Genomic DNA, 27,709 nt, shown 5'->3' on the forward strand with positions numbered 1-27,709 from the left:
CAAAATGGAAAGGAGGGTCTCGAAGAGATATTTGTACCTCCATGTTCGTAGCCGAATTATCGCCGATAGCTACCACATGGAAGCAACCCAATGTCCATGGATGGATGGATGGATGGATGGATGGATGGATGGATGGATGGATAGGCAGAATGTGGCCTATCCACCTAATGGCATATTACTGAGTCTACTGCACCTGCTACAACACAAATGATCCTTGAGGACCTGGTGCCGAGTAAAACAAGCCAGTCCCAGTAAGACAAACACTGCATGATTCTAGTTACATGAGGTACTCAGCCAAAAAAATCTCAGAGACAGAAAGGAGAATGGTGCGTGCCAAGGGCTGCAGGGAGCAGGCAGGGGGAGTTGAGTGTTTAATCGGGACAGAGTTTCAGTTTTATGAGGTGAATGGCGGTGATTCCTGCACAACATAATGAACGTATTTACTGCCTCCGCACTATACACTTAAAAATGTTTAAGATGGTAAATTTTATGTGTATTTCACCATAACAAAATGAAAAAAATCACAAAACATATGGGAATATTTAAATAAAATGAAATTATAAGTGGAAAGAATGCCTTTAATCAATTCATTTTTAAGATATTTAACTTTAATATAAATAAAATAATTTCAAATTTGCATTAAACCACTATATGTTCTATTTCTTTCAGGCAGCAAACTAAAATTTTATCTTCCAATATGTAACTTAATAACAACTACAGCCCTCCTGGAAAAGTATAAAATATTATCACAGATAAATTACAAATTAACCCACCAACCTCTACTTAGTGGCTATCATAGAATATCCTCTCCTCGCCTTTTGCTAAGGAGAAGGGTTATGTTTTTCAAATGTACCTTTATTCATGGGAGAAAAAAAGTGTATCTGTGAACATTTTAAACCTAACACATATCTGTATCTCTCTCTATAAAGGCAACATTTGTATTTTTCTTTAAAATTACTGTACTAGATATTTTTCATTTAACGAAAGTTCACAGATAAGCTGTATGTTAAGACATGTTAAGCTGTACTGTGTACAGATCTCAAGCACGGCCACACATCATTATCACAATAACAATAATGCACACCCTGGTTTTACCTTTACATTTTAATGCGTACGTTTAAACACAAAAATATTTCAGATCTGGGAACTTTTCGCCTTGATCTGAAGACATGGTCTATACAGCATTCTTGCAATTTTGACTATGGAGTGTTTCTAGAATAGAGAATTACAAAAGCCCAGAGCCCTGCCCCTGGAAGTAACCCAGGGAAGATTTCAAGTGTGCTGGCACATTGCCTGTACGTGCCACTGTCCTGAGTGCCATGCGTCTCTCTTCTCTAATGCCCCCTCCACGGAGAACTGTATTTTAAGACCAGAGAAATAAAAGTAACTTGGGAAGGAGGAAAGAAACCGAAATTTTCAAACATGCGTGTAAGAAACAGAGGTTTGTGCTACTGGTGTTTTCTTTCCGTTCACTCATCAAACCTTTTTTTTTTTTTTTTAAGATTTTATTTATGTGAAAGAGAGAGAGACAGAGAGCACAAGCAGGGGGAGGGTCAGAGAGAGAAGCAGGCTCCCCGCTGAGCAGGGAGCCTGACGTGGGACTCAATCCTGGGACTCCGGGACCATGACCTGAGCCGAAGGCCGAGCCCTTTACCCGACTGAGCCGCCCAGGCGACCCTCATGAAATCATTTTCAATGATATAAATTCTGGCCGTTTTGCTAACTACTTGGAAGACACTTGCTAGATATTTGGTTCTCTGATCTATTTGTGAGGCACAACATCTAAACCAATCCTGACAAGTTTCCAAAATATTTCCCCTAGTATTGCAAATATTGATCAGGTGAAAAGCTGTCATTTAAACTGAATTTAAGGGAAGGGCTTGGCACACAGCTGCCTCGTGGACATGGGACAGCAGGACCAGCCGCTGCTCAGCCTCCTGCATTCCAAGCACTGGACGGTCAGCAGTTAACTCCTCGGACCACACCCATCTGCCCGCGCAATGCCATCAGAGTGCCCTAAAAAGAAAGCTACCACTCGACAGATGAGACAGGTTTCGTCATCTGACCGCCATTCAGTGTTCAAAACACAGGTGGGTGCTCCTTCTTGAAAATCAACCCATTTTAAGAATAGAGAGGGGTATGTAATGGAACTGTGCCTCAGGTACGTCCTGTGGGAAGAGGAGAGTTCATTCTACTCTTTCCAAGAGGCACTCGGTACCTAAGCAGAGCCCACAGCCCGTGTTAGAGGCTGGGGCCAGGAGGATGGCTGAGACCGCCTTTCACCGCAGTTGTCCCTGGTCCTAGTGCAAGAGCCAAGAACGGACACACACAGTGACAGGCAGTGGGCCACCGGCCACACACGGACGGGCAGGAGTGCAATGGCAGCAAAGAACAGAAAAGAGAAGGAAGTCTTCTAGATATCGGTGCTTAAACTGGGTCTTGAAATCCAGGAGCTCCACAGACGTCCCTTGATGAAAGGGATCTGTGGACATGGCCCCGCGTACGGCCGAAGCTCTGCTTCTGGAGACACACACGCTTTCTTTTTCATCTTACAGTTGCTCTGAAGTTACTTCTTCAAATATAGTTTGTCCAATAAAATCTGTTCTACACTTTGCTGCATTTAGTAGGTGTAGCTGGAAAAACCTACTGATAATTACGTAACGGCATCAATACACAAAATACTATGGAAGAGTATTCTTTAAGAAGAAAAAACATTAGGCTCCCACTATCCCACTAAAAATGTGTTTCTGGGAAACAACTTGAAGAGTCAGAAGAGTAACGCTAGTGTTTCTGTCACGAGGAGACTGTCACACTCTGGAGCACTGGTAACCACTTCAGTTTATACAGCTTCACAGCAATGGTGACCACAGGCTCACAGACGTTCAAACACAGCCGGCCTCCGACGGAGCCCCGCACGGCAGCCGGCGTACCGTCATGAGCGTCTTAACCACACAGAACGGTATGCAAGTGCTGCGCTTGAGGGTCGATTCCTCCACGGGAAAATGCCAGGCAAGGGAGCTGCCGCTTGGTCCCTCTGTTTTAACCAAGCAGCTGTTCAAAGCAGAGGTAACAATCACCCGAGAAATAAATGCTCCAAGAAAACGGAGTTTCCCTTTGACTTTTATGATTTTACAGAACAAAGCATCAACATTCAAAAGAGAAGTATGTGGCCTCTCTGCATCAACTGTTTTGTACTTGAATTTATTTACAGCTGAACTAAAATGTCTAATTTCTGATCCACTGAGAGATGGTCTTAGAATCCAACCCTGACAGACACTGTTGGACAGAGAACAACCTATGCAGACTCACTCCCATTTCCCAAATATGGTCCACATGGCTTACCTTTCAATTATATATGTTCATCTAGGAGTTACAACCGCAACCTAGCAAACGGAGTAGTATATAATTTGGATAAAACCTGCCAGTTGTTGACTCACACACTTATCATTTAAAGTACGAAACAAATAAAATGATTCTCTAATGTGAACTCTGAGTTATTTTCATGTATCGTGGCAATTTCCATGCTTCTCTCCCCCCGACCCAGACTGTGAGCTATGTAACTATGGTGTTGACCTGGATCTTCTGAGCACCAAGCACAGAGTAGGCACCCATATTGGCCCAGTAACTGAAGAAATCAAAGAGTAGAAACACGTGGAGCTCCCCCTCTACTTTCCAGCGCCCCTTATCTTTGCACTCCGTGGGAAGCCAGCAGTCGGCTGTTATTCTAAGCTGAAGCACTCCCTTAGGCCAACCTGCCTGTAGCTGCCCATCATCAAGTGACCACAAAAGTACAAATAAGTACAATTTTATGAGTTTGAAACTCTTCCTAGGGGTCCCTACATATGGACATCTAAACATTAATGCACGCATATCCTTTAGTACGACATTTTCCCACTGTCAAACTCCAAGAATATAAGGCATTAAAAAATATACATGGGGCAGCTGGGTGGCCCAGTCGATTAAGCATCCGACTCTTGATTTCAGCTCAGGTCATGATCTCAGAGCCGTGAGATCAAGCCCTGTGTCAGGCTCTGCACTCAGCAGGGAGTCTGCTTGAGGTTCTTTCCCTCTCCTTCTGCTCTTCCCCCCACCACCCCGCTTGTGCTCTCTCTCTCTCACTCATTCTGTAAAATAAATATTTTAAAATAGTAAACTTTATAAGTCTTTCTATTATTATAAGGCTTTCTAAACTGCAAATAAAAGGTTCAATACAATTTCATTTTAGAAACTTAAGTTGGTTCTCCCATTACTTTTCTACAACTATTTAATCATGTGAATTCATTTTGTCTATTTCTAGCACAATTATGTATTGAAGAACATACAGTATCTATGCAGTTTCTTTTCAATTCTGTAATAACAATGATGGACTTTAAACACTAAACTTTTTCTAATATTAAGAAAATTATTGTAAAAGATAGCTCTTTACCAATCTCATATAGTACAGAATAAAGATTGGGAAGATGGGAAAGAAATTATCTCTAAGTAACTTTGTCTCTGGGTTTCCTTCTCCTTAATGTTACACAGTTTGCAAAGATGAAATCTGCTCTGGGGAGGGAGAAAGCAAAATGTCACCGTGTGAAGCTGTTTTCACAATAGTGCACCCCTCTTAACAAACAACAGAGATATGCTTTTTAGAAAGGGAGTATTTTGATCGGAAAAGACCTGAACAATGATGAGTGTGCTATGGTTTGCAGAAGAAATGACAGCAGAAAGTGCATATAAAGAACATTAAATGGGAAGGCGATGTTAAAGGTCTAGGAACACTGATAATATTTCAAAGTGGCTAGTTTTAAACTCTAAACCTCAGGGAGAATTGCTAGGTCCTGAACAATAAGCAAATCAATTCTATCAATAATAATAATATGAATCATTTATATTACTCGGAATGTCATATAATGAGCAGCTGAGGTTATCCTGACATTATAGGGTAAGCAGAAGCAGACATTATTCACAATGTGCATAATTAGACGCTGCTCAGGCAACAGAATACATAATACATGTATTGCCACAGGACACCTGAATTAATTTGCTCTGATTCTTATTTAATTACTTAGGCTGATATACAATATGTATGCTCTCCTTTGTAGTTCATACTCTAGAAAAGGAATATATGCAGATGTCACTTCTTTAAATGCTCACTTAATACTGATGATTTCCACTTTCTAGTTAGAAAACCAGTTATTTAGCATGGTTTTTCCTTTCCTCCCTTTTGAAAGACGTACACAAATAATAAAGCTTTTTCTCCTAAAATAATCCAGAATTCACTATGAATGTATTTAAAAGGAGTGAAATAAAATCTTGTTAGAAACACCAAATGGAGGCCACAAAAGGCCAGGTAGCTGGACTGTTCCCATCAAGAACGTGCAGTAACTCACACGAGATACATGTAAGTTCAGAGAACTCCAAAGCCTCCATCAGATCCAAATCCCGAGAGAAAATCCGTGTGCCCTCTCCTGGCTCTGGAGCTGACTGTGCCATGTGGGTTACTTTTCCTCACTACAGAAACCGGAGCTCAGTGTTTTCCTTCTCCCCTGTGTGCTGCGTGCACGAGCTACAGGCGGCCCGAGCTACCTGCACCTGACCTGTACGGTTTGGGGACGCAGTGGGGACGGGAGAAATTCAGGTGACTGCCTTCATCCCAAGCAAACCGGAAGTCTAGAGGACTCTTTTACATACACCAATATTACAATCTCTCTTCTAAGCTGAAAATCCTTAAATGGCTTCTTCCTTCTTCTGACGAGACCTTCAGGAAGGAGCCTGGCTACCCCTCCCCCACACCTGCACGCTCACTCACATACAGTCTCACACGCTCGGCCACGCACACAGGTCACGTACTGTCCCATGTTCAGGCACGCACTGTGTGAACTGCGCTTTGCAGCCTGGCTGTGTTCAGCCAAACCCTTGCGCCCTCGCACTGACTTCAGGGGGATTCCACACATTGTCTAGCAGACATTTCCAACTCTTAGCAAGTGGTAAGCAATATAAATCTGTGAAACAGAAAGGAAGTAAGCAAATAATATTCCAAGATATTAATAGTGGCTAAGTTAATAACTTTTTTTTTTTTTAAGATTTTATCCATTTTTTGGACAGAAGAAAGATTTGAGAGCGTACAAGCAGGGGGAGTGGCAGAGGCAGAAGGAGAAGCTGAGCAGGGAGCCTGATGTGAGGCTCAATCCCAGGACCCTGGGATCACAGCCTGAGCCAAAAGCAGACACTCAACTGACTGAGCCCCCCAGGCGCCCCCTAAGTTAATAACTCTTACCGTACTAAGGAAGCCCTTTGGAAAGGCTTTTTCTCAAATATGCTAAACTGTCTTTAATTAGAAGATGCTTTTTTCATAAATATTTTTACAAAAACACATAAAGATCTTGGTTTTCTCTCCAGACCTCATTATACACTGCCTCGTCTCCCTCATCTGTTTCCATGAACACCCTGAACATACTGTTACTGAAGCACTCGTAAAAATAAAGTTACAGAGCAATGGCCAATGACTATCTCCTCCACAGGCATCCTCATTTTTACATCCCCATAATTTCCTCATTATCTGGCATTAGCAAGTGCTTTCTCAAATGATGACAACAGCTCACTAATCCTGGTACCTGAATAAGAGGGAAACGAAGCAGACTATACCAACAGAAATCTGCACAGTTAAAAGTAAACTATAATACTAAAACCCCTTAAGTATTATATATATATATATATATTTTTTTTTTTTTTTAAAGATTTTATTTATTTATTTGACAGAGAGAGAGAGAGAGCGAGAGAGGAACCAAAGGGGGGGGGGGGGTTGGGAGAGGGAGAAGCAGGCTTCCCGCTGAGCAGGGAGCCCAACGCAGGGCCTGATCCCAGGACCCTGGGATGATGACCTGAGCCGAAGGCAGACGCTTAACGACTAAGCCACCCAGGCGCCCTTCTTTTTTTTTTTTTTTAAGATTTTATTTACTTATTTGACAGGGAGAGACACAGCGAGAGAGGGAACACAAGCAGGGGGAGTGGGAGAGGGGGAAGCAGGCTTCCCGTGGAGCAGGGAGCCTGACGTGGGGCTCGATCCCAGGACCCCAGGATGATGACCTGAGCCAAAGGCAGATGCTCAACCGACTGAGCCACCCGGGTGCCCCCCAAAACCCCTTAAGTATTATAAAGCATTTATAATATCAGCTGTTAAAATCTAAAGTTACTGAGTCCTCCAAATCTGATCGGGGAGTCATCGGGGAGAAGGGACTTCAAGTCCCATGATCGTGCGAAGAATCAGATGAAGCACACACGTGTACATGAGCAGAGGCACAGCCATCCAGTCAGTACGAACCAGGAAACACTGTGGACACCACAGTGTATTAAATCCTATCCAAACTCACACTGAACTAGTGAAAGTACTCCATCTTACTGACTCCTAGTATTTTCAGGGAGAAGGACCTTCTCCAGGGTGAATATGCTAAACAAAAACACTGTTTTTGAGAGACTGTGGGAAAATTTAAGAACCTGAAACATTCTCTAGGCTTTCCCTTTTCCGTTCAAAGCTTCTGTTTTCATTTATTCAAATTTAAGGTTTGCTGTTTTTAACTTATATACACAATGAATATATTTGTATTTAACAAAAGATTTAACTTACCCTGGTGAATGTGCCTTCAAAGCTATGAATATCCAGTTGTGGCTTCTGAGCATAAACATAAGCACTGATTGAAAAAAGGTCCTGGAATACAGAATATCTGAATTAATTACATTATAACTAGACAAAATTACTTGGAAATTTTTCAATCACCAACTAATATTTTTCGTATGTTATTTACCAAGAGTGATGGTTGGTTTTCCCATATTTTGTGTGCCAACACTATGTTAGGATGGAGGAGAACTAAGGGAAGTAATTTTTAAGCTCAACAGAGGTGTGGCAATTTCTCTTGGTTCTAACAGACTGCTGCTTAACAATAGGTGCACCTGGGAGCTGCTCAAAAGCTCCATGTTGCCTGGGGCTGTCCCAGATTCCAAGTTTAAAGGTGGAAATACACTTCGTGGAGTTCTGCCATACTGTGTATGAGTATTCAGAAGTTACACGGGTACCCAAGAATTTAGTGGGATTTAAGTAATCCTCACAATTCCGCATAAGTTCTATAAAACAATTAGCAAATTCCTAAATTTACTTCCATGTTTTTCTTCTAACAGCTACTGCATTTGCCATAAACAACTGACTTTCTTGACGCTCTAAAACATACTGCATTTCTCCCATGTGCCTGAAGCACATCCCCATGATCTATATTTATAAAATTGTATGGGAAGGCTTTAACTATTCACACATCACAACAACTTTCCCAGAACTAGCTTTGAAGTAGAAGAAAAGTGGTTTAGGTTACCCTATTCACGGGCAACAGGTAAATGCTTAAACAGTAAGTCTCCAGACATGACACTGAAGCACCTTATTTTAAGACAATTTAGGGCACCTGGGTGGCTCAGTTGGTTAAGCGACTGCCTTCGGCTCAGGTCATGACCCCGGAGTCACAGGATCGAGTCCCGCATCGGGCTCCCTGCTCGGCGGGGAGTCTGCCTCTCCCTCTGACCCTCCCCCCTCTCATGTGCTCTCTCTCATTCTCTCTCTCTCAAATAAATAAATAAAATCTTTAAAAAAAAAAAAGACAATTTATAAAAGTACATCTGCTGATTTAGAAATTTTAGTTTTTAAAACTATATAATTTTATTAAAATAATGTTATAATAGGTGAAAATGTATTGATAACAAATTTTACCTTTTTAATGGTGCATGATTATTTTTACCAGGAGATCACAAAGAATTTATAATACCGAAAAGTTCCTTGCCTGTATGGACTTTAACCACAACACCCACACGGGATTCTGACTGTACTGCCTACTAGACAGCCCACGGGCAAGTGACTTCCCATGTCTTCTGTGTGGTGATCCCACATGTCCCAGCGTGACCAGCGTGTAACTGACATTTGGAGACAAAACTCCAAAGCACACAGGTAGGAAGCATACCTGAGTTCACACAGGGAGGATGCAAATGATCATGTGGATGTAGAGTGACCTACTGAATTTGTTATAATCTAAATATGCTCCCGTATTTTTCAAACTGATTCATGTGGACACAAATAATATTCTAAGTGGGTGAGTTACACCCACGAATGGAGAGTATACTGGAGCCTTTCAGAGTAAACTATTAGAAGTCTTTTAGTTCTTGGTATTTCAGTTGTTTTTAAAAAATATATTCTTAATTGGCTATCAGAAAGCTGGACAAGTACAATGCTATACAGGAAGTTTAAGAAATCTGTCCTTATTACAGGCCTGAAATTTAAACAAGACCCACATCCGCGAGGAGATAAAGAACCCCAGCCCGCTGTGTCCCCATGCTCCTCGCCAGGGCTGCTGCCTGCCTGCCCTCAGGACCCTGAAGCCACAGTGCCCTGGCCCATGTGCTGCCCGCATTTCCAGTCTGTCTGCTGCCCTCTGAAGGAAGACTAGGATTCTTTTTCCGTTTCATTAGTAATCTACACATTAACAACGGGCACCACGTACACCTGAAGATAACTGAAGGCGCTCAACTGGAAAGTGAGAAGAGACTTCTAAGTTTAAGGTAAATTCTGTAATACAAATGCAAGTTTGATACAACAATCTAGTGACTACTGAAAAAAACTAATGGAAAAAGAGAAAACTAGCCCCTCACACAAGAACTCGTCAGACTCAAGCTCACTGCACAGCAAGGTAAAAGCTGTGGATGGACGGCCAAGCTGATGTCTGAACAGGGTGGGCTTCCCAGTGTGTCCTGAGAAACAGGCGCCCCTCCCCGCATCTCCACCGTCCCCTCAAGCCCTCCCTGGAGCAGGGCTGATGCTGCGTCTTCGCACAGCTCTCACAGCACGCCTGGAAGTCACATCACCTGGAACCCCGGACTCACAGACCCCAAATGCCTGCACTTGACTCCAGGCTGGGCCCTATGTGGTCTGCCAGGGCTGTTTCAAGCACGGCATGATCAGCGCCAAGCCGAATGCAGGAACAGGCTCACAAACAGAGCTGGGACCTGCAACAGGTGCAAGGATTCACACCCCCTGGAGGGAAATTAACCATTAAAGCAACCCAGATGCTGGCTGGGCCATCCGGTTTACCTGAGCTGCCCACAATCAAGGGCCCGTGCTCTGATGGGCCATGTGAAATCAAGATGCGAGGGGTACCAACTTGTGACCCCTGCCCAAAGCTGCAAGAGGGAGGCCCATCCCATCCTGGTGACCCCTCCACAGTCCCATCTGTCTCGGAAGTGTCTGGTTGCTGTTAACTTGGGAGTTGGCATTCCAGATCAGCTGCAGGTTGCAACAGTGGACCACGAGCCTGAACCCACTTCCCTCACCTCCCCCCTGTATGCACCTTAGAGTAAGGTAGTTTGATTAGTAAGTGCCGCTACCCCAGAAAGTACACGATCTCTTGTGGGCCATTCCCCGGATAAATGATGGGGACAAAAGCAGTGGTGGGGTATGTAAAGCCATTCTGAAACGGTTTGAAGATTCAGATTTCCTCTTGACCAATTCCTAAACATGATGTGTCTTCAGGATTAAGTTGTATAAAAATATTTCCTTGTATGGGGAACCTGGGTGGCTCAGTCTCTTAAGAGCCTGACTCTTGATTTCGGCTCAGGTCATGATCTCAGGGTCATGAGCCTGCTTAAGATTCTCTCTCCTTCTCCCTCTGCCCCTCTCCCCCAACCCCCCCCCACACACACACTCTCTTTCTCTAAAGAAAAAAATAATTTCATGTAAAAAATGCTTTGTGCTTTTTTTTTTTTTTTAAAGATTTATTTGAGAGAGAGCAAGAGAAAGAATGAGCGGGGGTGGGGGGAGAGGCAGAGAAAGAATCTCAAGAGGACTCACCGCCAAGCACGGAGCCCGACGTGGGGCTCGATCTCATGACCCTGAGGTCCCTCGATCCCTCGATCTCATGACCTGAGCCAAAACCAAGAGTCGGACACTCAACCGAATGAGCCACCCAGGCGCCCCAAATGTTTTGTGCTTCTTGCATAAAACCCTTTCAGGTGAAAGTCTGAGAAGACAACGTGAGGACTCCTGGTGGCACAACACTGGGGAGGAGCAGAGGAAGGAGGGCACCTCTGCTTCTCACAACTGTCGGCAGGCTCTCCAGTCCAGCAGGAAACCCTCCTGCTGCCAGTGATTGGCATCTGAGATTCAAAGGGGCTGCCGGGCCTAAAGCATGTCTGGCAGCTGGGATTTCTCACTTGGACATGGTGGTAAAAGGTGAATGGTACTGTTTTAATGGGCTCTGGCCAGGGCCTATAAAGGGCAGACCTGGCAGCAGGCGTGCAGACCGGTCTCACCCGGCTGGGTGAGGTCCCAGAACAACAATACTGCTAGCACTTCTCCTGTGAAGACGCCTTGGCCGAGGCAGTGGGCCGTGCAGAAATAGGAACGCAGACTTGAGAAAGGCCTGCTCACAAGCAAGGCTGGCCCTTGGGTGAGGTCTAGAGATGTGGATTTCAGGAGCATTCCCACCATTCCCAGATAAGAAAGACTCACTGTGCCTGAACAATTTATTCAAGCAGCGTGGTTTATATCGAACATATGCTTCCTTCTGGGAGTCTGGCACCTTGGCATGTGCCAGACAGAGGAATGCCTCCATGAGTCAGTCTCTCCTGTGTTTCCTTGGTAGGCACCATCTCACTTGTGTTCTCGTAATGTGCTGCTGGGGGTGTACAGCGCATCCTGTGGGAGTCCACTGGGAGGCGCTCCGGAACCGTGCGCCTTGCTTCCTCTAGATCCACCCCAGGGCCTTTCACTCGGCTGTCTGTGCCCTGTGTCCCGTTGCTAGAATAAATCATGGTCATGAGGAAGACTATGTGCTGAGTCCTGGGGGGGGGGGGGGTCCTCCTAGGTAATCATTAAAACTGGGGGTGGTCTTGAAGGTCCCCCAAAACAGAGAGTTTACCATTTTTATAGTTCTCGTTTTCATTTTTTGTTATCTGTTTTATTTTGGTTTTGCCTCAGAACAAATGTTTTAGCGTGGCTTAGAAAAATCACAGACTTGAAGGCATGAAGACCCAGAGGCCAAAGATGGGGGTAACCGCAGCAGCTGAGAAGCGACAGGGGACGTGGAGACCTGAGGTGGGAGAGTGCCTCGGAGGGGCCCTAACTCTGGCATCCTCTCACCCCGACCCCACATGCCCCACATGCGGGGTGGCTTTCTAGCAGTCCAGCTGAAAGAAGTGAACAAAGACCTCAAATGCAGGGAAGACAGAGCTCAGAGTTCAACTTCAGCCCAGTGAACTACCAAGCAGAACAAAACCAAATTCAAAAAACAGTACTCTTCAGAAGAACATAAGCCAATCCAGAGTGTCTATAATGTATCATTAGAAATGCTGAAGACACCATCCAAACTTCTAGATGTATGAAGACATAAGAACACAAGATCCATATTCAGGAAAGAATTTAATCAATAAAGGCTAATTCTGAGATGACCAGATATCAGAATTAAGAGATGAGAATTTCAAAGCAGTTTCAACATCTCAAAGAATTAAAGGAAAATATTCTCCTAAAGAATAAACAATGGGAAACCACAGTACAGAAAAAAATATATATTTAAGGAAAAAGAACAAAATGGAAATTCTAGAATTAAAAAAATACAATATCCGAAGTAAACTTATTAGATGAACTTAACAGGAGATTGGAGATGAAAGAACAGAGTCAGTGAACTTGAAGAAAGATCAAGAGATAATGAATCTGAAAACACAAAGAAAAAAGATTTAGGAAAGGATATGGTTGCAGTACCACTAACAGAGTATCAAGAGATCTAACATGCTTACAATTGGGTTCCTGGAAGGAGTGGAAAAAGAATGGGGAAGGAAAACTATTTGAAGAAATAATGACTAAAAATATGCAAAATATGTTGACAGCCCAGACAGATGCATGAAGCCTAGAAAACCCCTAGACAGATAAAAAAAATTAAAAAAAAAAAAAAAAAAAACGAAAGAAAAGAAAACCCAAAGTAACACTGCTAAAAAACCAAAGAGCAATCTCAAAAATACCCAGAGGAAATGACGTATTACACACAGGGAACAACTATCAAAACAACACTGATTTCTCATTAGAAGTAATGGAAGCAGGAGACAGTGGAACAAAACAGAGTGCTATGGGGGGGGGGGGAACACATCTGTCATCCAAGAATTCAATATTCAGCAAAAACATCCTTCACAAAAACAAGTGAAATAAAGATATTTTCAGATAAATGAGAATGAGAATTCACTATAAGCAGACATACACTACAAGAAATGTTAACAGAAATTCTTTAGGCTGAAGGGAAATATTATCCAGTACAAATTCAGTCTTTAGGAAGGAATGGTGAGGAACAAAAATAATAAATCCTGTTTTTCCACTTAATTTTTCCTTAAAATACAGCTACAACATTGGAACGGTTCAAATGCAGACATAGTGCATATAAACGTACATGCGTACAGAAAGGGCACAATACGTTTTCAGCATAAAGGACAGGGAGGGTAAATGGACCCATCCGATGACAAGGTTCTTACATTTTATGTCAAGTGACACAATTTTTTCAACTTTTCACAGCACACTTTCAGTTAAATGCATATTATGATCTCTAGCAACTGCGAAGAGGTATAGCTAAAAAGCCAACAGATAAAGTAAAACAGAATTCTAAATACATTCAACTAACCTAAAACTGCGAAAGGAATGTCTGAGACACTGGAGCTGTGGGCCGCAGTGGAGGAGACAGCCTGTGAGGGAGGGTCAGGAAGAGAGAGGGCAGGGGGTGGTCTTGCTGCCAAGGTCTCTAAACAGCAGTGTTAGGCCAAAGCGGTGGAAGAATTATCCTTTAACAGAAGAAGGAACCATTCTTCATCATAATAACAGGTCAAAGGAAGGAAAAATAAATACCAATATGCATAGCACTGGTTCATGTATTGGTGGGAAATAGAAGGAATTTCCACTTGCTATAATCCCCTTCCTCTGTAAGGCAAGCTCATGCGAGGAGGATCACACACCTGCCCTTCTCTCTTCACATGATCTTACCTTGCAGAGGAAAGGGATTAAGGGCAGGTGTATGAGGAGCCACAGGAGAGCTGAGAAGACTGAAAACACTGGCCACTGGTGATAGGACCGCAGGTGGTCACAGACACGTAACAAGGGCTACAGACTACCTCATCTGCGGTGATGGTTTCAGAGGTGTACTGAAGTGTACGGCTTAATTATGTGCAATTCACTGTCTCCCAACTTTACCTCAACACAAGTGAAAACACACACATAAAGTGATTACAGGTAGTATTAAGGACCGAGCTAGAAATGGTAGTCATCCTTGCATGCTTCCCATCTCTGGCCTACATTTTCAGAGCTGCAGAACAATCCATCTTCCAGTCCTATTTACGTGTTTTTATTTCAGCAATCATGTCTTTCTAAGAGGTCTACTTTCCACGTGATCTTTTTTCTTCTGTTTGGACTGTAATATCCCCTCAGATTTCTTTTTTTTTTAGATTTTTTTTTTTTTTTTAAGATTTTATTTATTTATTTGAGAGAGAGAATGAGAGACAGAGAGCATGAGAGGGAAGAGGGTCAGAGGGAGAAGCAGACTCCCCGCCGAGCAGGGAGACCGATGCGGGACTCGATCCTGGGACTCCAGGATCATGACCTGAGCCGAAGGCAGTCGCTTAACCAACTGAGCCACCCAGGCGCCCCAGATTTCTTAAAATATATTAGAGATTTGTATTTATTCTCTTCTATTCCTGGAAACCCCAATTTATCTAGCCTTGTCTGATCTCCTCTGTTCGTGGGAGCCTCGAATGGCGGGCTGTACATCGTGCTCTATCACTTAAAAAAAAAATTCTTTCACAGAAAACAAGCAACAGCCTAAAAATGATACAGCTTCCTTCATTTCTAGAAAACATGTATTTCGCGGTTTACATTTCATTTATTTCCTACTTTAATCTAGGTGAGTGGGGAGCACACAAATCTTCAAGTGGCTTAGACTTACTGGAAGAACAAGTGTGAAAGATCTGATTCTAATAAACGTGGTAACCATAACAACCCCAGAGGGAGCATTCTGCTCTGAGGGCAGCAATATCCTCCAGGAGAACTAACTGAAAAGTTTTAGTGTGCACCACCCAGGAGGAAGTACGAGAGGAAATCAAAGAAACTCACCAGAAAACAAACGGAAGAAACGGTACAGCAGAGCCATCCCACATCCCACCATCCTCCCCAGCTCCCGTTAACGACAGGACTCCCAGGCCTTCGATGGCGTATGGCCCCCGCTGCAGAATGCAGCCCTCCCTCCGCATTCTTGCCAGCCAGCTCTCGCCGCGTGGGGTGGAACATGACGAGACGTGCTATGGCAGGAGGGGAGCAGTCACGTGGGACACAGGTGAGAGTCACCTATCAATGAGGACACAGCTGCCTTCTCAGCCTCGGACCACCCACCTCTGGGCTGTCAAGTGAGGGGAAAAAACTTCTCTCCTAATTTGTGGTGCATCAGTTCAGGACACAAAAACCACTCCAGATCTCAGGAGCAGAAAGGGATTTAATATGTGGAGTGAGGTCCTTCCAAAATCACAGGAAGGGATTAGACTCATGACTAAACCTCCAAAAATTACTCTCAGAATATGACCAAAATGGCCCTCTCCACGGGAAACACCCTTGAACTACTGGGTTCAAGACACACTCACTGAGTCTGACTCCAGGGCGCTGAGGCCACTGACACACAGCACCTGCCACTTCTGCCCGTGACACTGAGGGCGGCCCCTGCCATCAGAGAACGCCAACAGGGTAGAAGGAGACCTCGTCCCCTTTCCTGCCCGAGAAATTCTTTGAGAATCTGACTTGGGAAAGCTCATTCACACATCCTCGTCAGGGCCTGGAAAACACACACTGATGAACTGTCAATTTTCTAGAGAACGGAGATGCTACACTGGATAAAGCGTGAACACAGCAGCTCACCACAGCGGGTCTGCTACTGCAGTTTGTAGAGTATACATTAACCAATTGAAAGTTACTTTCAAGTTAAGTCAAGCTGGTTTACACAAGAAAAAACACATTGTGTAATAACTGTGGACTGAGGGAAATACAACGAGAATGTTCAATAAGCAGGCAAACGACTTCTGGGATAAGGCAGGTCTAAGAACCCTTCATCGTTTAAATATTACCCTGTCGAAGTATTTTTCAAAAAATGAAGCGCTCGCATAACAGACTACCTTTTGATACATGGAAATAAAGAACAATTCTAGCAACAATCCTCATTTCTACATGCGCATGAACATTCAGAGGAATGCACTTCATCTAGTGTATTAGACATCAAATGACTGAATAATGGCACAATAATGAGAATGTCATTCGAGGCTTTTCACGATAATTTAAAAATCATTCTCAAGTTTTCAATAATGTAGGAAAGCCTCTGCTATTAGGTCAAGGGCAACATTTGTTCGCATTACTTAAAGGTCATTAAAATACATCCTTAATCATAACATGTGGTTCATTACAAATAAAATTGCCTTTCGTTCAATAAAACTAATTAAATGTAAATGGTATTGTTTACTGCTATATGGATCTTTTGAAATAAATCAGCAAGTCATGATTTATCGTGACCTCACTGTTGTTAATAAATTTGCCTGATCACAAAAGCCAGAGACACGTTTCCCGGATAACTACGGGTGCTGGAGAAGCATGCCTTCTAGCCGCCCGAGTGGCAACGAGAAGCCGAGCCTGCCTTCACAGGTCTGCAGCACAGTTATCATCAAATGGCTTTTTCCAACTTTAATGGATCACATCACGAGATCAGGGAATACAACAAAATCGGAGAGGGTATTCTTGGTGGTAACCTCGGTTCTTTAAGAAAAGGTCTAAGGTTTGCACGTTTACTCCTTGGTGTCACAATGCTCAACTGATGATGCGACAAACAGGGAAGGACACCAAATATCCCCAAATCCATTACATCAGAGGCAGAGAAGTCAAAGTGAGTGACAGTTAGGGGAAGAGTAAGATATTAAATGAAAAACCAAATTGCTGTGCCTGAATCCATAATGAAATTGGAGCTTTTTTCCCTATGAAATCTACCCATATGTGCCAAATTATATGAAGCTACAAAACTTAAATTGATTAATGAACTAGAAATTCAGTTAAACTTCCTTTTTTCTAGGATATACTGCTTTTTGGTTTTATGGTCATATCAAAACTTAAAATGTTTTCATTTACTAGTTACTTTACCTAAATGCTTACTCAAACTCTCTATCAAAGTATATCAACCATAAAATTTAAAAATTAGCATTACATGAGTTGTATACTATAACTCTGTAACTGTTTTTTGAAATTTATACACATCTGTCACTAATAAAAATGAAGAAAAGATCCTGTGGGTCATGGCCAATAGGACACTCAAAGGTACAGATGGTAACAGAGTGGGGGTTTTAAATACTCTTCTAGGACCTAACTTACATGCAATAAAAGGATACAGTTGTGGGCGCCTGGGTGGCTCAGTCGGTTAAGCGACTGCCTTCGGCTCAGGTCATGATCCCGGAGTCCTGGGATCAAGCCCCGCATCGGGCTCCCGGCTCGGCGGGGAGCCTGCTTCTCCCTCTGACCCTATCCCCTCTCATGCTGTTTCTCTCTCTCTCTCTCAAATAAATAAATAAAATCTTTAAAAAAAGATACAATTGTGTGCGCCTGCACACCCATACCTGTTTATGACATCAGCACCGCCAAACTGTGGGACACTGTCACCCCTCCTCTGCAGGATGTTCCACCCCTGGCCTCCATCGCAGGGTGGATGCGCTTTCCCAGAGTTCTGCATTACCATCGTCACCTCAAGTACCCTTACTGGTTTGTGAGCTTGGGATTTTCTTTCAGACACATTCTTTCCAATACAGTGTTTTAACCTTGCACTTTCCTTTCTACCACTCTTAGCAAATTAAAGCTACTACAAATGGTTATCTAGTGCACGCACTTCCAACTGTCCACGCCACTGACTGGAATTCCTGCAAAGGAGACTGAGGGTGGGGCCCCCATCTGTGCATACAGCAAACAGAAATCTTTCCCAGTCCGCTATGATTCATCATCCTTATCTCCCCCACCCCTCTAAATCCTGGAGGGTTTACTGAGAATGTACGCCAGAAAAAGAAAAACAGGACACAAAGGAGAAACACACAACTGAGAAATAGTAGCACCAACCCCCGAGTCGGCTCAAATCACATCAGGAAGCCAATAGGCTGCAAGAGTGTCTCGTGATAAACACGAATCCATTTTCACAAATAGTATGAGAATTGTAAGCGAGATGTCCTAAGTAATACAGCGACAGCACAGCTTGATTTTGCCACAGAAGAGAAGCAGACAAAAGCAGGCAGTCTGAGTGAGTCTCGGGAAGAGCTGAGAAAGGGGGGGCCGGAGGGTGAATTCGCGGGCTCCAGCACCATTAGGCCTGTGTCACACGATGGGACACAAAAGAACCCACTCAACACTCACTCTTCCGACAGTCCTGCAGCCGCACAGATGTAGTGACGTCATGAATCTTCCTTCTCCGGGACTCCATGTGCAAGGGACGCTTTAGTAACTATAACACCATAAATACTAATGACCAGCCTCTCATTTCCTACTGACAAACCACTTAAAGTGGTTAAAACGATAGTATTGGTAGGGGAAGAGCCGTCTGATCACAACGAAAAACCCATAAGCATAAAGGAAAACAAATAATTACCTAAATAAAATTTAAAATATTTACCTGGCACAAGATATTCTAAGGCAAGAAGTTCAGAAGCAACACACACCTGGCAAACGTAGGGAGAGACAGGCGCACTCACGCACTGATGCTGACAGTTTAGAACGGTGAGACCAACTGAGGGCGATTTTAAATTTTTGCTAAAATAGTGAGCTATTCAGTGCGTGGTGCTGCAACTGGCTAACAGGTTGTTTTCTTAAGTTTGATTTCCCACTCACAGCTTGACTCAAAATAAATGCTACATGGACAGGAGATCTTACTGTAAAGCAGGGGTTGTTTTCAAAGTAATCATTTAAAATGTAATCATGGAGTGGAAACATTCTAAACACAGGACCAACGGCAGTAACCACTTGATTTTTACAAGTTGTTTTTCCTGAAACACACCTAACCTTCGGCACACGCAGTTCACGGCGCAGCCCAGGACACAGCTGTGCGAATCACTGCCGCCACGGCAGCCAGGGTCCTGGGCCGCCCCCAGCAGGCAGACTTCCACGGGACCAAAGAAACCATCAAAGGAAACACTCCGACGAGACTTAAAGAAACGGGAGACTGATCCACGATGAACAAAGTGCACATACAGACCTCTGAAAACACACAACAGGAAAACAGGCAGACACCACAAACAGAAACTTATGAAACTAAAATACAAGAAACAGATTTTCTTAGGTAAGAGATGTCTTCAACCTCACTAAAAAAGTGTCAGTATAAACACACGTCATATCACCGCATGGGGAAGATGGGCAGGCCACCAGGAGATGCACATGCTGCGGCAGTGTTCTGGCAAAAGAATCGAAACCCTTCAACTGCGTCTATCTTCAGATTTCTAACACCATCTATAAAACGTCAAAACTGTGAATGTTCATATTCACTAACAAATACCAGGCTGGTTACTGAAGTTATAATTTGCCAAGTGCTAGGCAGCATACTGTTGAATAGTTAAAAAGTATGTACAGTATCATCCAGCCATGCAGGTGCGTGGTGGAGGGAAGGGTGGAGAAGGGGCACCGCCAGGAATAACTGTTACCCAAATGTGAATGGCAGCCAACGTTAACAAGTAAAATCATCTTTTCTATGATATATATATTATTTTCAATGACATTACTATTATAAGCAGGAAAAAATTAACCTCCATTTCTTTTTTGCAAGAGTGAGTCCAAAGACAAAGGACTGGTGAGCTTGGGACACACTGGAAGTGAGGCAGGAAGATGGCCGGCACACGAGTGTGCTCTGGGGCCCGTATCCTCCTGGCAGGGATGTCCCTACAGCAACCAGGTCCACAAAAAACAAAGACCCAGTAATCTGGTGTTTGAAATTACTATGCTTGATGAGCCACCTTTTACTTATAATTTGAAATGTCACATACATTGGTTAGTCCACAAGACACTGCTATTTCTCATTAAATATTAATCAAAGGCTTCTATAAGCTATGTTGTTGTGCCTGGTATAAGACTTGCCCTTCCACCAAAAACACTGGGGAATTGGACACAGTATGTGAAACAGCTGTTTTCAGACATGGACACAGTGCTTCTGAGAGCATCAGAGGCCTGTGACGCCTGGGAGAAGACAACACAGATAGGGGCCCATGGGAGGCCAGCTTCCTGCAGAAGTGGATTTCCCATACCACCGGGTGAGGGGGAAGCCAAGCCCCAAACGGCAGTCCTTCTCAATTTAGGGACAGAGATCAGGGCTCTGGGGAGCAGGACTCTGAAAGGGAAACAAAGGGGAAGGGACTGCAGGCTACCGCACTGCGCTCACAAGTCTGTCTACTGACGCCGCCACATAGCTGCGTAGGAAACATGAGGTCTGGCCAGGACGAGTGCAGCCGGAGAGCCCTACCCTGAACCAGCCTCAGAGATGACACAGAACGGGGGACAGGTCAGGCCCGAGCGGCCAGTTACAGGCACCTCTGAACAACCAAGCATTTCCAAGGTTGTGCCAGAAAGACCAAGCCCTTGTACTAGGATTACACCAGCATCACTAATAAAGGGGACTCTAGGCCCACCCCAATAAAGTTGAAGCACAAGCCTTGAAAAGATCAAGTTTATTCACAAGCTGCTAAACTAAGAAAATCAATGGTTTTGAAAAAAGAAAAAATATGCAACACTCAGAATATCCAGTATCCAATAAAATAATTACCAGACATGCAAAGAAGCAGGAAATTGTGACCTGTAACAGGAGAATAATTAGAAACTTAAAAACTGGGAACCTAGGTGGTGCAGTCAGTTAAGCGTCTAACTCTTGGTTTCAGCTCAGGTCGTGATCTCAGGGTCTTGAGGTTGAGTCGCATGTTGGGCTCTGTGCGCGCAGCGGGGAGTCTGCTTGAGATTCTCTCTCTTTCTCTCCCTCTGCCCCTCCCCCTGCTCATGCATGCACACTCTCTCTCAAATAAATAAATCTTAAAAAAAAAAAACTAGAACCATATCAAGAAATAACAGAGGCGATGGAATTAACAGATGAAAAATAAGTATTATAAAATGCTGAAAGATTTAAATGAAACTATGAACACATCAAGAAGGAAAGAAAGGTATTTAAACAGTAATGAAAATGAGAGAACCACATGGAACTTCCAGATATTAAAAATACAATATTTGGAATAAAAAATTTGCTGGATGACCTTAATAGAAGACTAGATACTTCAGAAGATAAAATCAGTGAATTAAAAGAGAGCAACAGACACTACCAAATCGAGTCACAGAAAGTAAAGAGCAAGGGACCTCAATGACCTGTGGAAATGAGTGGTCTAACACACATGTCGTTGATGTCTCAGATGGAGGGGGTTGGGCAGAAAGGCATGAAAAATAAAGGCTAAAAGTTTTTGAAATGGGGGGGGGGGGAACCAAGAACCTCCAGATCCGAGAAGCCCAACAAACTGCTCTAAGCAAGACAAATGAAGACACACACACCAATTCCTGAAAGAAGTCATCACAAAAAAAATCTTTAAAATGCCTATAGAAAGAGAGAGACAATAAAGAGGAGACAGCATATGCTGTAAGGCAAAGCAGAGACAAGAAAAACTGTCAAACAAAAACTTGAAAAACCTCTTCCAAAAATGAAGGTGAAATAAAGACGTTTTTCAAGCAAAAACTTTCACAGTTAATCTAGCAGACTTCTCCTACAACACATACTGAAAGAAGTTCTTTGATTTGAAGGAAAACTACATTGAAAGTTAGATCCACATTCAGGGAAGAGGACTCTGGAACTGTGTAAATGTACAGGAAAAGTGGAAAAGAGGGTTTTTATTTTTTTATTACCTTAACACGTTCGACAACTTTCTTTTTTTTTAAAGATTTATTTATTTTTAGTGGGGGTGGGGCAGAGGGAGAGGAAGAGAGAATCTCAAGCAGACTCCACAATGAGCACAGAGCCCGACACGGGACTCAATCTCACGACCCTGAGATCATGACCTGAGCTGAAATCAAGAGTCCGATGCTTAACTGACTGAGCCACTCAGGTGCCCCACATGTTTGACTGCTTTAAAGAAAAAATATATATATTCTATGTGTGGCTTATAACATGTAGAAGTAAAATATATGACACAGTAACACCAAAGATGAGAAGAAGAATGTGGAAGTCTAACTGCGCAAGTTTCTTAAATTATATACAAAATGGTATACTACCCTTTGGAGAAAGATAATACTAAGTTAGTAACACATATTGGAAACCACAGAACAACTGCAAAACAGAACTAATGGTTACAGCCAATAATAGTAATTAAACAAAAATCTTAAAATAATACCTGAAGATGGAAAAAAGGAACAAAGAGATAAGTAGAAAATAAACAGCAAGGTAACCGCCTTTAATTCAACCGTTATTAGTAATTATGGTAAATGTACTCATTAAAAATGCAACAACTGTCAGAATAAGTAAAAAAGCAGTATCTCCTTGTGTTATGCTAACAAGAAACCCACTTCATATATGAAGAAACAGACATAGTAAACACAGAAGCATGGAAAAAGATGCAAACACCAATCAGAAGAAAGCTGGAATCACTATACTAACATCCAAGTAGATGTCACAACCAAGACCACCACCACAAATACTGAGCGAAGTTCAGTTCATCAACAGGCTATGAGAATTCTGAGTGTGCATGGACCCTAACGAGGTACACAGGACAACAACTGATAGAACCCAAAGGAGAAAGAGCGTATCTTAAAAGTCTTCTTTCATTAATTAAGAGAATAAATGGTAGAAAGTAAGTAAAAATACACAACATTTAAACAACAGTTTTCATCGACTTGACCTAATGAACACTGACAGGCTACCCACAGAACAGCAGAACACACTCTGTAAACAGGCTTGAGCACAGACCCACAGAAAGCATGAGCCGAGTCACAAGTCCCAACCTGTGACGTAAGACATGCCGTGGCCCATGAACGTAACAGAATTAAATAACAGCTAAGTTACAAAGGACATCAGGAAAATCCCCCACCACATGGTAAGGAAGCAATGTTTCCAAGTAAAGGAAAGGTGAGAAGAAATCACAAAGGAACTAGAAAATATTTCAACAAAAACATAATGAAAATACAGTGTATAAAATTTATGTGATACAGGTTAAGTAATGCTTAGGTGAGTCACAGCTCTCAGGGCTTATAACAGAAAAGAACAAGGTAAAAAAATCAAGAGTCTCACTTCTGCTTTAAAAGTCAAGAAAGAAAAGAAAAATGAACACAAACTAAGTTAGAAAGAAGGAAAGGAAATAAATGTCAGAACAGAGGACAGAAAATGAACGAACAATAAAGATTATCAAAGACACCAAAAACAGGTTCTTTGAAATGACTAAGTCAATTAACCTCTCATGAGACTGTCCAAGAAAAAAAAAAAGAGATATAAATTACCAATATTGAAGATGCAAGAGGGGATCCTACAAAAACTAAAAAACAAGAACATAACGAATTTTATACCATAAAATTTGGCAACTTACATGAAATAAACTCTTTGAAAAACACAAATTTCCAATGAACAAAAAATCCGATTAACTCTACTATCTACTTCAGAAATTCAATTCACAATTAAACACTTTCCCACAAAGTAAACTTGTGACTCAGATAGTTTCAAGGGGAATACGTTCAATAGTAAAAAAAAATTAATAAATAACACCAATCTTACACCAACTACTTCAACAAATACAGGAGGCAAAAAGACTTCCCGACTCATTTTATGAGGCCAGCACATCCCTAGGTAACAAACCAAATGCATTACAATAAAAACAAAACAGACAAATACAAACAAAAGCAACATAATCAATATTCCTCGTGAATATAGGCACAAAAGTCCTTCCCAAAATATTAGCAAATCAAATACTGCAATATATGAAGAGGATACTTAGCATGAACAAATGTTGATTTGGTTTACCCCAGGAATATGAGATCGATACAATCAATCAGTCCATACAGATCATCCTATTAACAGATGACAAAGAAAAATCATACAATCATGTCAATAAACACAGAAGATCCAATCCCCATTTATGATAAAGCCTCTCAGCAAACTAGGAATAGAAAGAATTTCCTCAACCTGTAAAAAGAACCTCCTGCTACCATCACACATGATGTTAAAAGGTTACGTTTTCCCCGAGATTGGAAAGAAGACCAGGATGAATGGTTTCACCACTTCTGTTCAACAGTGCATTAGAGATCGCAGCCGGTGTGATACGCAAGCAGAAGAAAGAGAAGGCCGTCTATGCACACTTGCATGGAAGAGCTATACTGTCTTCCTTGCCCATGACACGGTCATGTACAGAGAGCATTCTAGGGAATTACACAAAAGCCACTGAAAAGACATGAACAGACATTTCACCAAGGAGGATACACAGATGGTAAACAAGCACAAGAAACACGGTTCAGGGGGCGCCTGGGCAGCTCAGTCGGTGAAGCATGCGACTCTTGGTTTCGGCTCAGCTCATGATCTCAGGCTGTGGGACTGAGCCCCGTGTTGGGCTCTGCACTCAGCGTGGAGTCTGCTTCTGATTCTCTCTCCCTCCCCCTCCTGCTTGCTCTCTCTCAAATAAATAAAAATCTTAAAAACAAAAAACAAAAACTGTTCAGCCTTGCTAGCCATTACAGAAACACAAACTAAAATGAGGTATCACCACACACTTACCGAGACAACTAAAATTAAAAAATGACACCACCAAATATTAGCAAGGCTGTGGAGAGACTCGAGCACTCACGCACTGTTGGTGGCAGTGCTTCATGGTACAGCTGCTCTGGAAAGCACTTTGGCCGTCTCTGCGTGCACACTCTCCCACACATCCCTGACTTGTGACTTAATGACTTACTAGCTCCCCACTCATTCCTGTCCACTGTGAAGTGGACAAAGGTCAGCTGCTTCGTGAGAAAGAGTCAATGTCAACCTCAACTATTACCTTCATCAGCTGGTCCAACAGAATCTGCTTTCCCTCATTCACAATCAATCAATCAATAAGTTGTACTAACCCACATCATATAAATTATACATAATATCCTACAGAATTTAAATAAACCGTCCCAGAACACTGAGAAGGAAGACTGAAAACAAATCATCGAGCGGTGGTCCACCTTGCACTGACTCAGAAACTGATCTAGATCAGTAGTTCGGACAATTTTCAGAAACAACTTCTGATCTGAGGAATGATGGAGACCACAGATGTACAGGAGATGCAAGACTATTTCTGTGTCTAAGGAAGGAACAATTAAAAACAGGACACACTTTGCATATGTCTCGCTTTATCAACTCAATACTATACACCACATGAGCATATGTATGATTTCTAACTGGCAAACACCAATACGAAAGTGGGCGAAAGAGAAGGGCAAAGCAACAAATAAACACAAATTTCTAGTGAACACGTGGTGGGAAATTTCAGCCATACTGGAACAAGGAGGTACAAATGAAAACAATGAATGGTCTAAGTTTTCTCCATCAGAGATTTTTTCCTTCAGGAGTTACTTTAAGTGTTTTGAAGTACATTCACCAGTAACCGCATTCTGCTCGCTACAGGGGCTTGGGCACAGCCCTTCTGAGATGACCACCACGAGCTGAAACCACAGGTGTTCCTTCACACACCCCCTGTTCTACTTTTCAGAATCTACCTGAAAAAGGAAGACTTGCTATTTACACGCCTCCTCCTAATGTTTACATATGTAAAAAAGCCAAAAACCAGGAGTTGCCTACTTGCTCCCACCCATGACAGAGGTGTACAAGGTTAGCTGATGAGCTGAGAGGGGTCATTCTCCAGCTCAGGGGTTGGGAAACCAAGACCTGGGGTTCAAATCTGACAACCTGCACTCTCTTCTGTGTCACCCTTGGGGTAAGAATGGTTGTGCTTTTGTTTTTTTTTAATCTTTAAAGGGTTCGGGGGGAAAAAAAAAGGAGCAGGAAAGGCAGGAGGTTAGGCTGTGACAGACATATTACATGACCCACATTGTTATGTGACAATGAATAAATGGACAAAAGAAAGAATCAGCAACTGCTCACTAGCGACCAGAAAGACTTGCAAGATATACACAAAACATATAAAGGAATAAATTTCAACCTAGGGACCACATAAAGCATAGACAACCAAAAACTCCTAAAGAACCAAATATTTCCCAGTCTTGCACATGTCAAACGTGTATAATTTCCAAAAGGTCCAGTGTACACACGAATGAGGAAGGCTCCTGCTGTTCATGGTAAATTAACTGTACATCATATGCAGTGCAAGTAGCTACTCCTATCCAAACCCAACCCATCTAAGGAAAGCGACCAAGTCTATACTACTACCCAAGTTCCCTTGCCTTTACCAACAAGTGCTCGAGGCAAAGGTCACTCGTAGACCACCTCAAGTTTTCTTTACTCTCCACTGCATATCAGCAGATCATGTAGGAAGAATGAAGCTCCTCTCATTCAAATACATACTAACGCCTAACACAAGCACCAAATGGCCTCAACCGTGGCTTTGTTAAAAAAAAAAGATGTGTGCCAGCTTAGTAGATTCTCAGCATTTGTGAGAGATCGTTGAAAATGCTGAAGTCCATACATACTATTCTCTCTAATCCCACCTCTTGCCTATTCCCCAGGAACAAAGGGGCACTGGGCAAAGACCAGGCAAGGTGCCTGACGGTGTCCTCTTCCTTCTCTCTTGGTCACAAGACACAGTAACACTGTCCCTCCTCCTAACAGAAGAGGGTTCTCTACTGTCCCAGGTAAAGCAGAGTGGACATGCCTGTCTCCAAAAGGAGGCTTAACTTCGTCTGAGTTCCACAATCTGCCAAAACTAATGGACACCAGCCTACCACAGAGTTAAGTCAGTTAGCAAAAAGGGACTCAATTATGGACTCATTTCGCCCCGCCAAAAGTTCTCAATCTTAAAGATTACTCAACTGCAAGGTTTACAAATAAAAACCAGAAGGGAAAGGAAAGCAGGAGAAGAGAAAAGACGATGACAGTCCCGGGCCAACAGGAGCGCTGCAAACCCACAGCGAGAGCAAGTCATGTGCCAGACAGCAGAGAAATTATTCTGGCATAATTTTCAAGCACCCCTTGTTAGTACTACGAGAATCATTTTTAGGAACCCGTGCACTCAAGAAGTCAGCTGGTGTATGCAGAAATGGATCTGCTGCCTGGGAACGCGCACGAAGTGAGATGGCGCTGTCATTGCAAGAATGCTCACCCCCAGGGCTGGCAGCCTCTGTGTGCAGCTCACCGCCACCTTCAGCTTCCAGTCGGTTTCACCATCAAGCTGATCAGTTCGAATAAAACACGAACCTTGGAATGAGACAAGAAGATTCCAGAGTTACAGGTGCTTGAAGACCACCGGTGTGCAGCACAGTGGGATACAGCAACGACACAAAAACCCTAAAAGCCTTTATATATTTGACTCACAAACAAGTGCGCTGAGAAGATACAGGCCACTAACGAATCACTTACCTGCTACGTCATGTCCTTGCCTACGGAGGCGTATTATTAATTAGGGCTTTATTTTAAAAAAACTGCTTTGATCATTTCTACCTTTAACTCATGTTTTAATAATAAAATAATAA

General features: G+C 42.8%; 1 protein-coding gene across 11 annotated transcripts in view; it reads right to left on the reverse strand.

The window, feature by feature from the left end:
* ATP9B (ATPase phospholipid transporting 9B (putative)) overlaps positions 1 to 27,709 on the reverse strand; it is a 229,832-nt gene that overhangs the window by 138,600 nt on the left and 63,523 nt on the right. For 10 of the 11 annotated variants that reach the window (XR_004677674.1, XM_034996244.1, XM_034996239.1 and 7 more), the window contains 2 exons: positions 27,340 to 27,434; positions 7,610 to 7,690 (listed from right to left, as the gene is read on the reverse strand). Coding sequence is in view for 10 of the 11 variants with exons in the window: in XM_034996244.1 (XP_034852135.1) it covers positions 7,610 to 7,690; positions 27,340 to 27,434 (176 nt within the window). In the remaining variant the exon portion in view is untranslated. The remainder of the gene's footprint in view (positions 1 to 7,609; positions 7,691 to 27,339; positions 27,435 to 27,709) is intronic. The other variant, XM_034996241.1, reaches the window with a different exon arrangement.

Source organism: Mirounga leonina, unplaced genomic scaffold (assembly GCF_011800145.1).
Source record: "Mirounga leonina isolate KUSES-001 unplaced genomic scaffold, KU_Mleo_1.0 Mir_93, whole genome shotgun sequence".
In the NCBI taxonomy this organism is placed as follows: Eukaryota; Metazoa; Chordata; class Mammalia; order Carnivora; family Phocidae; genus Mirounga; species Mirounga leonina.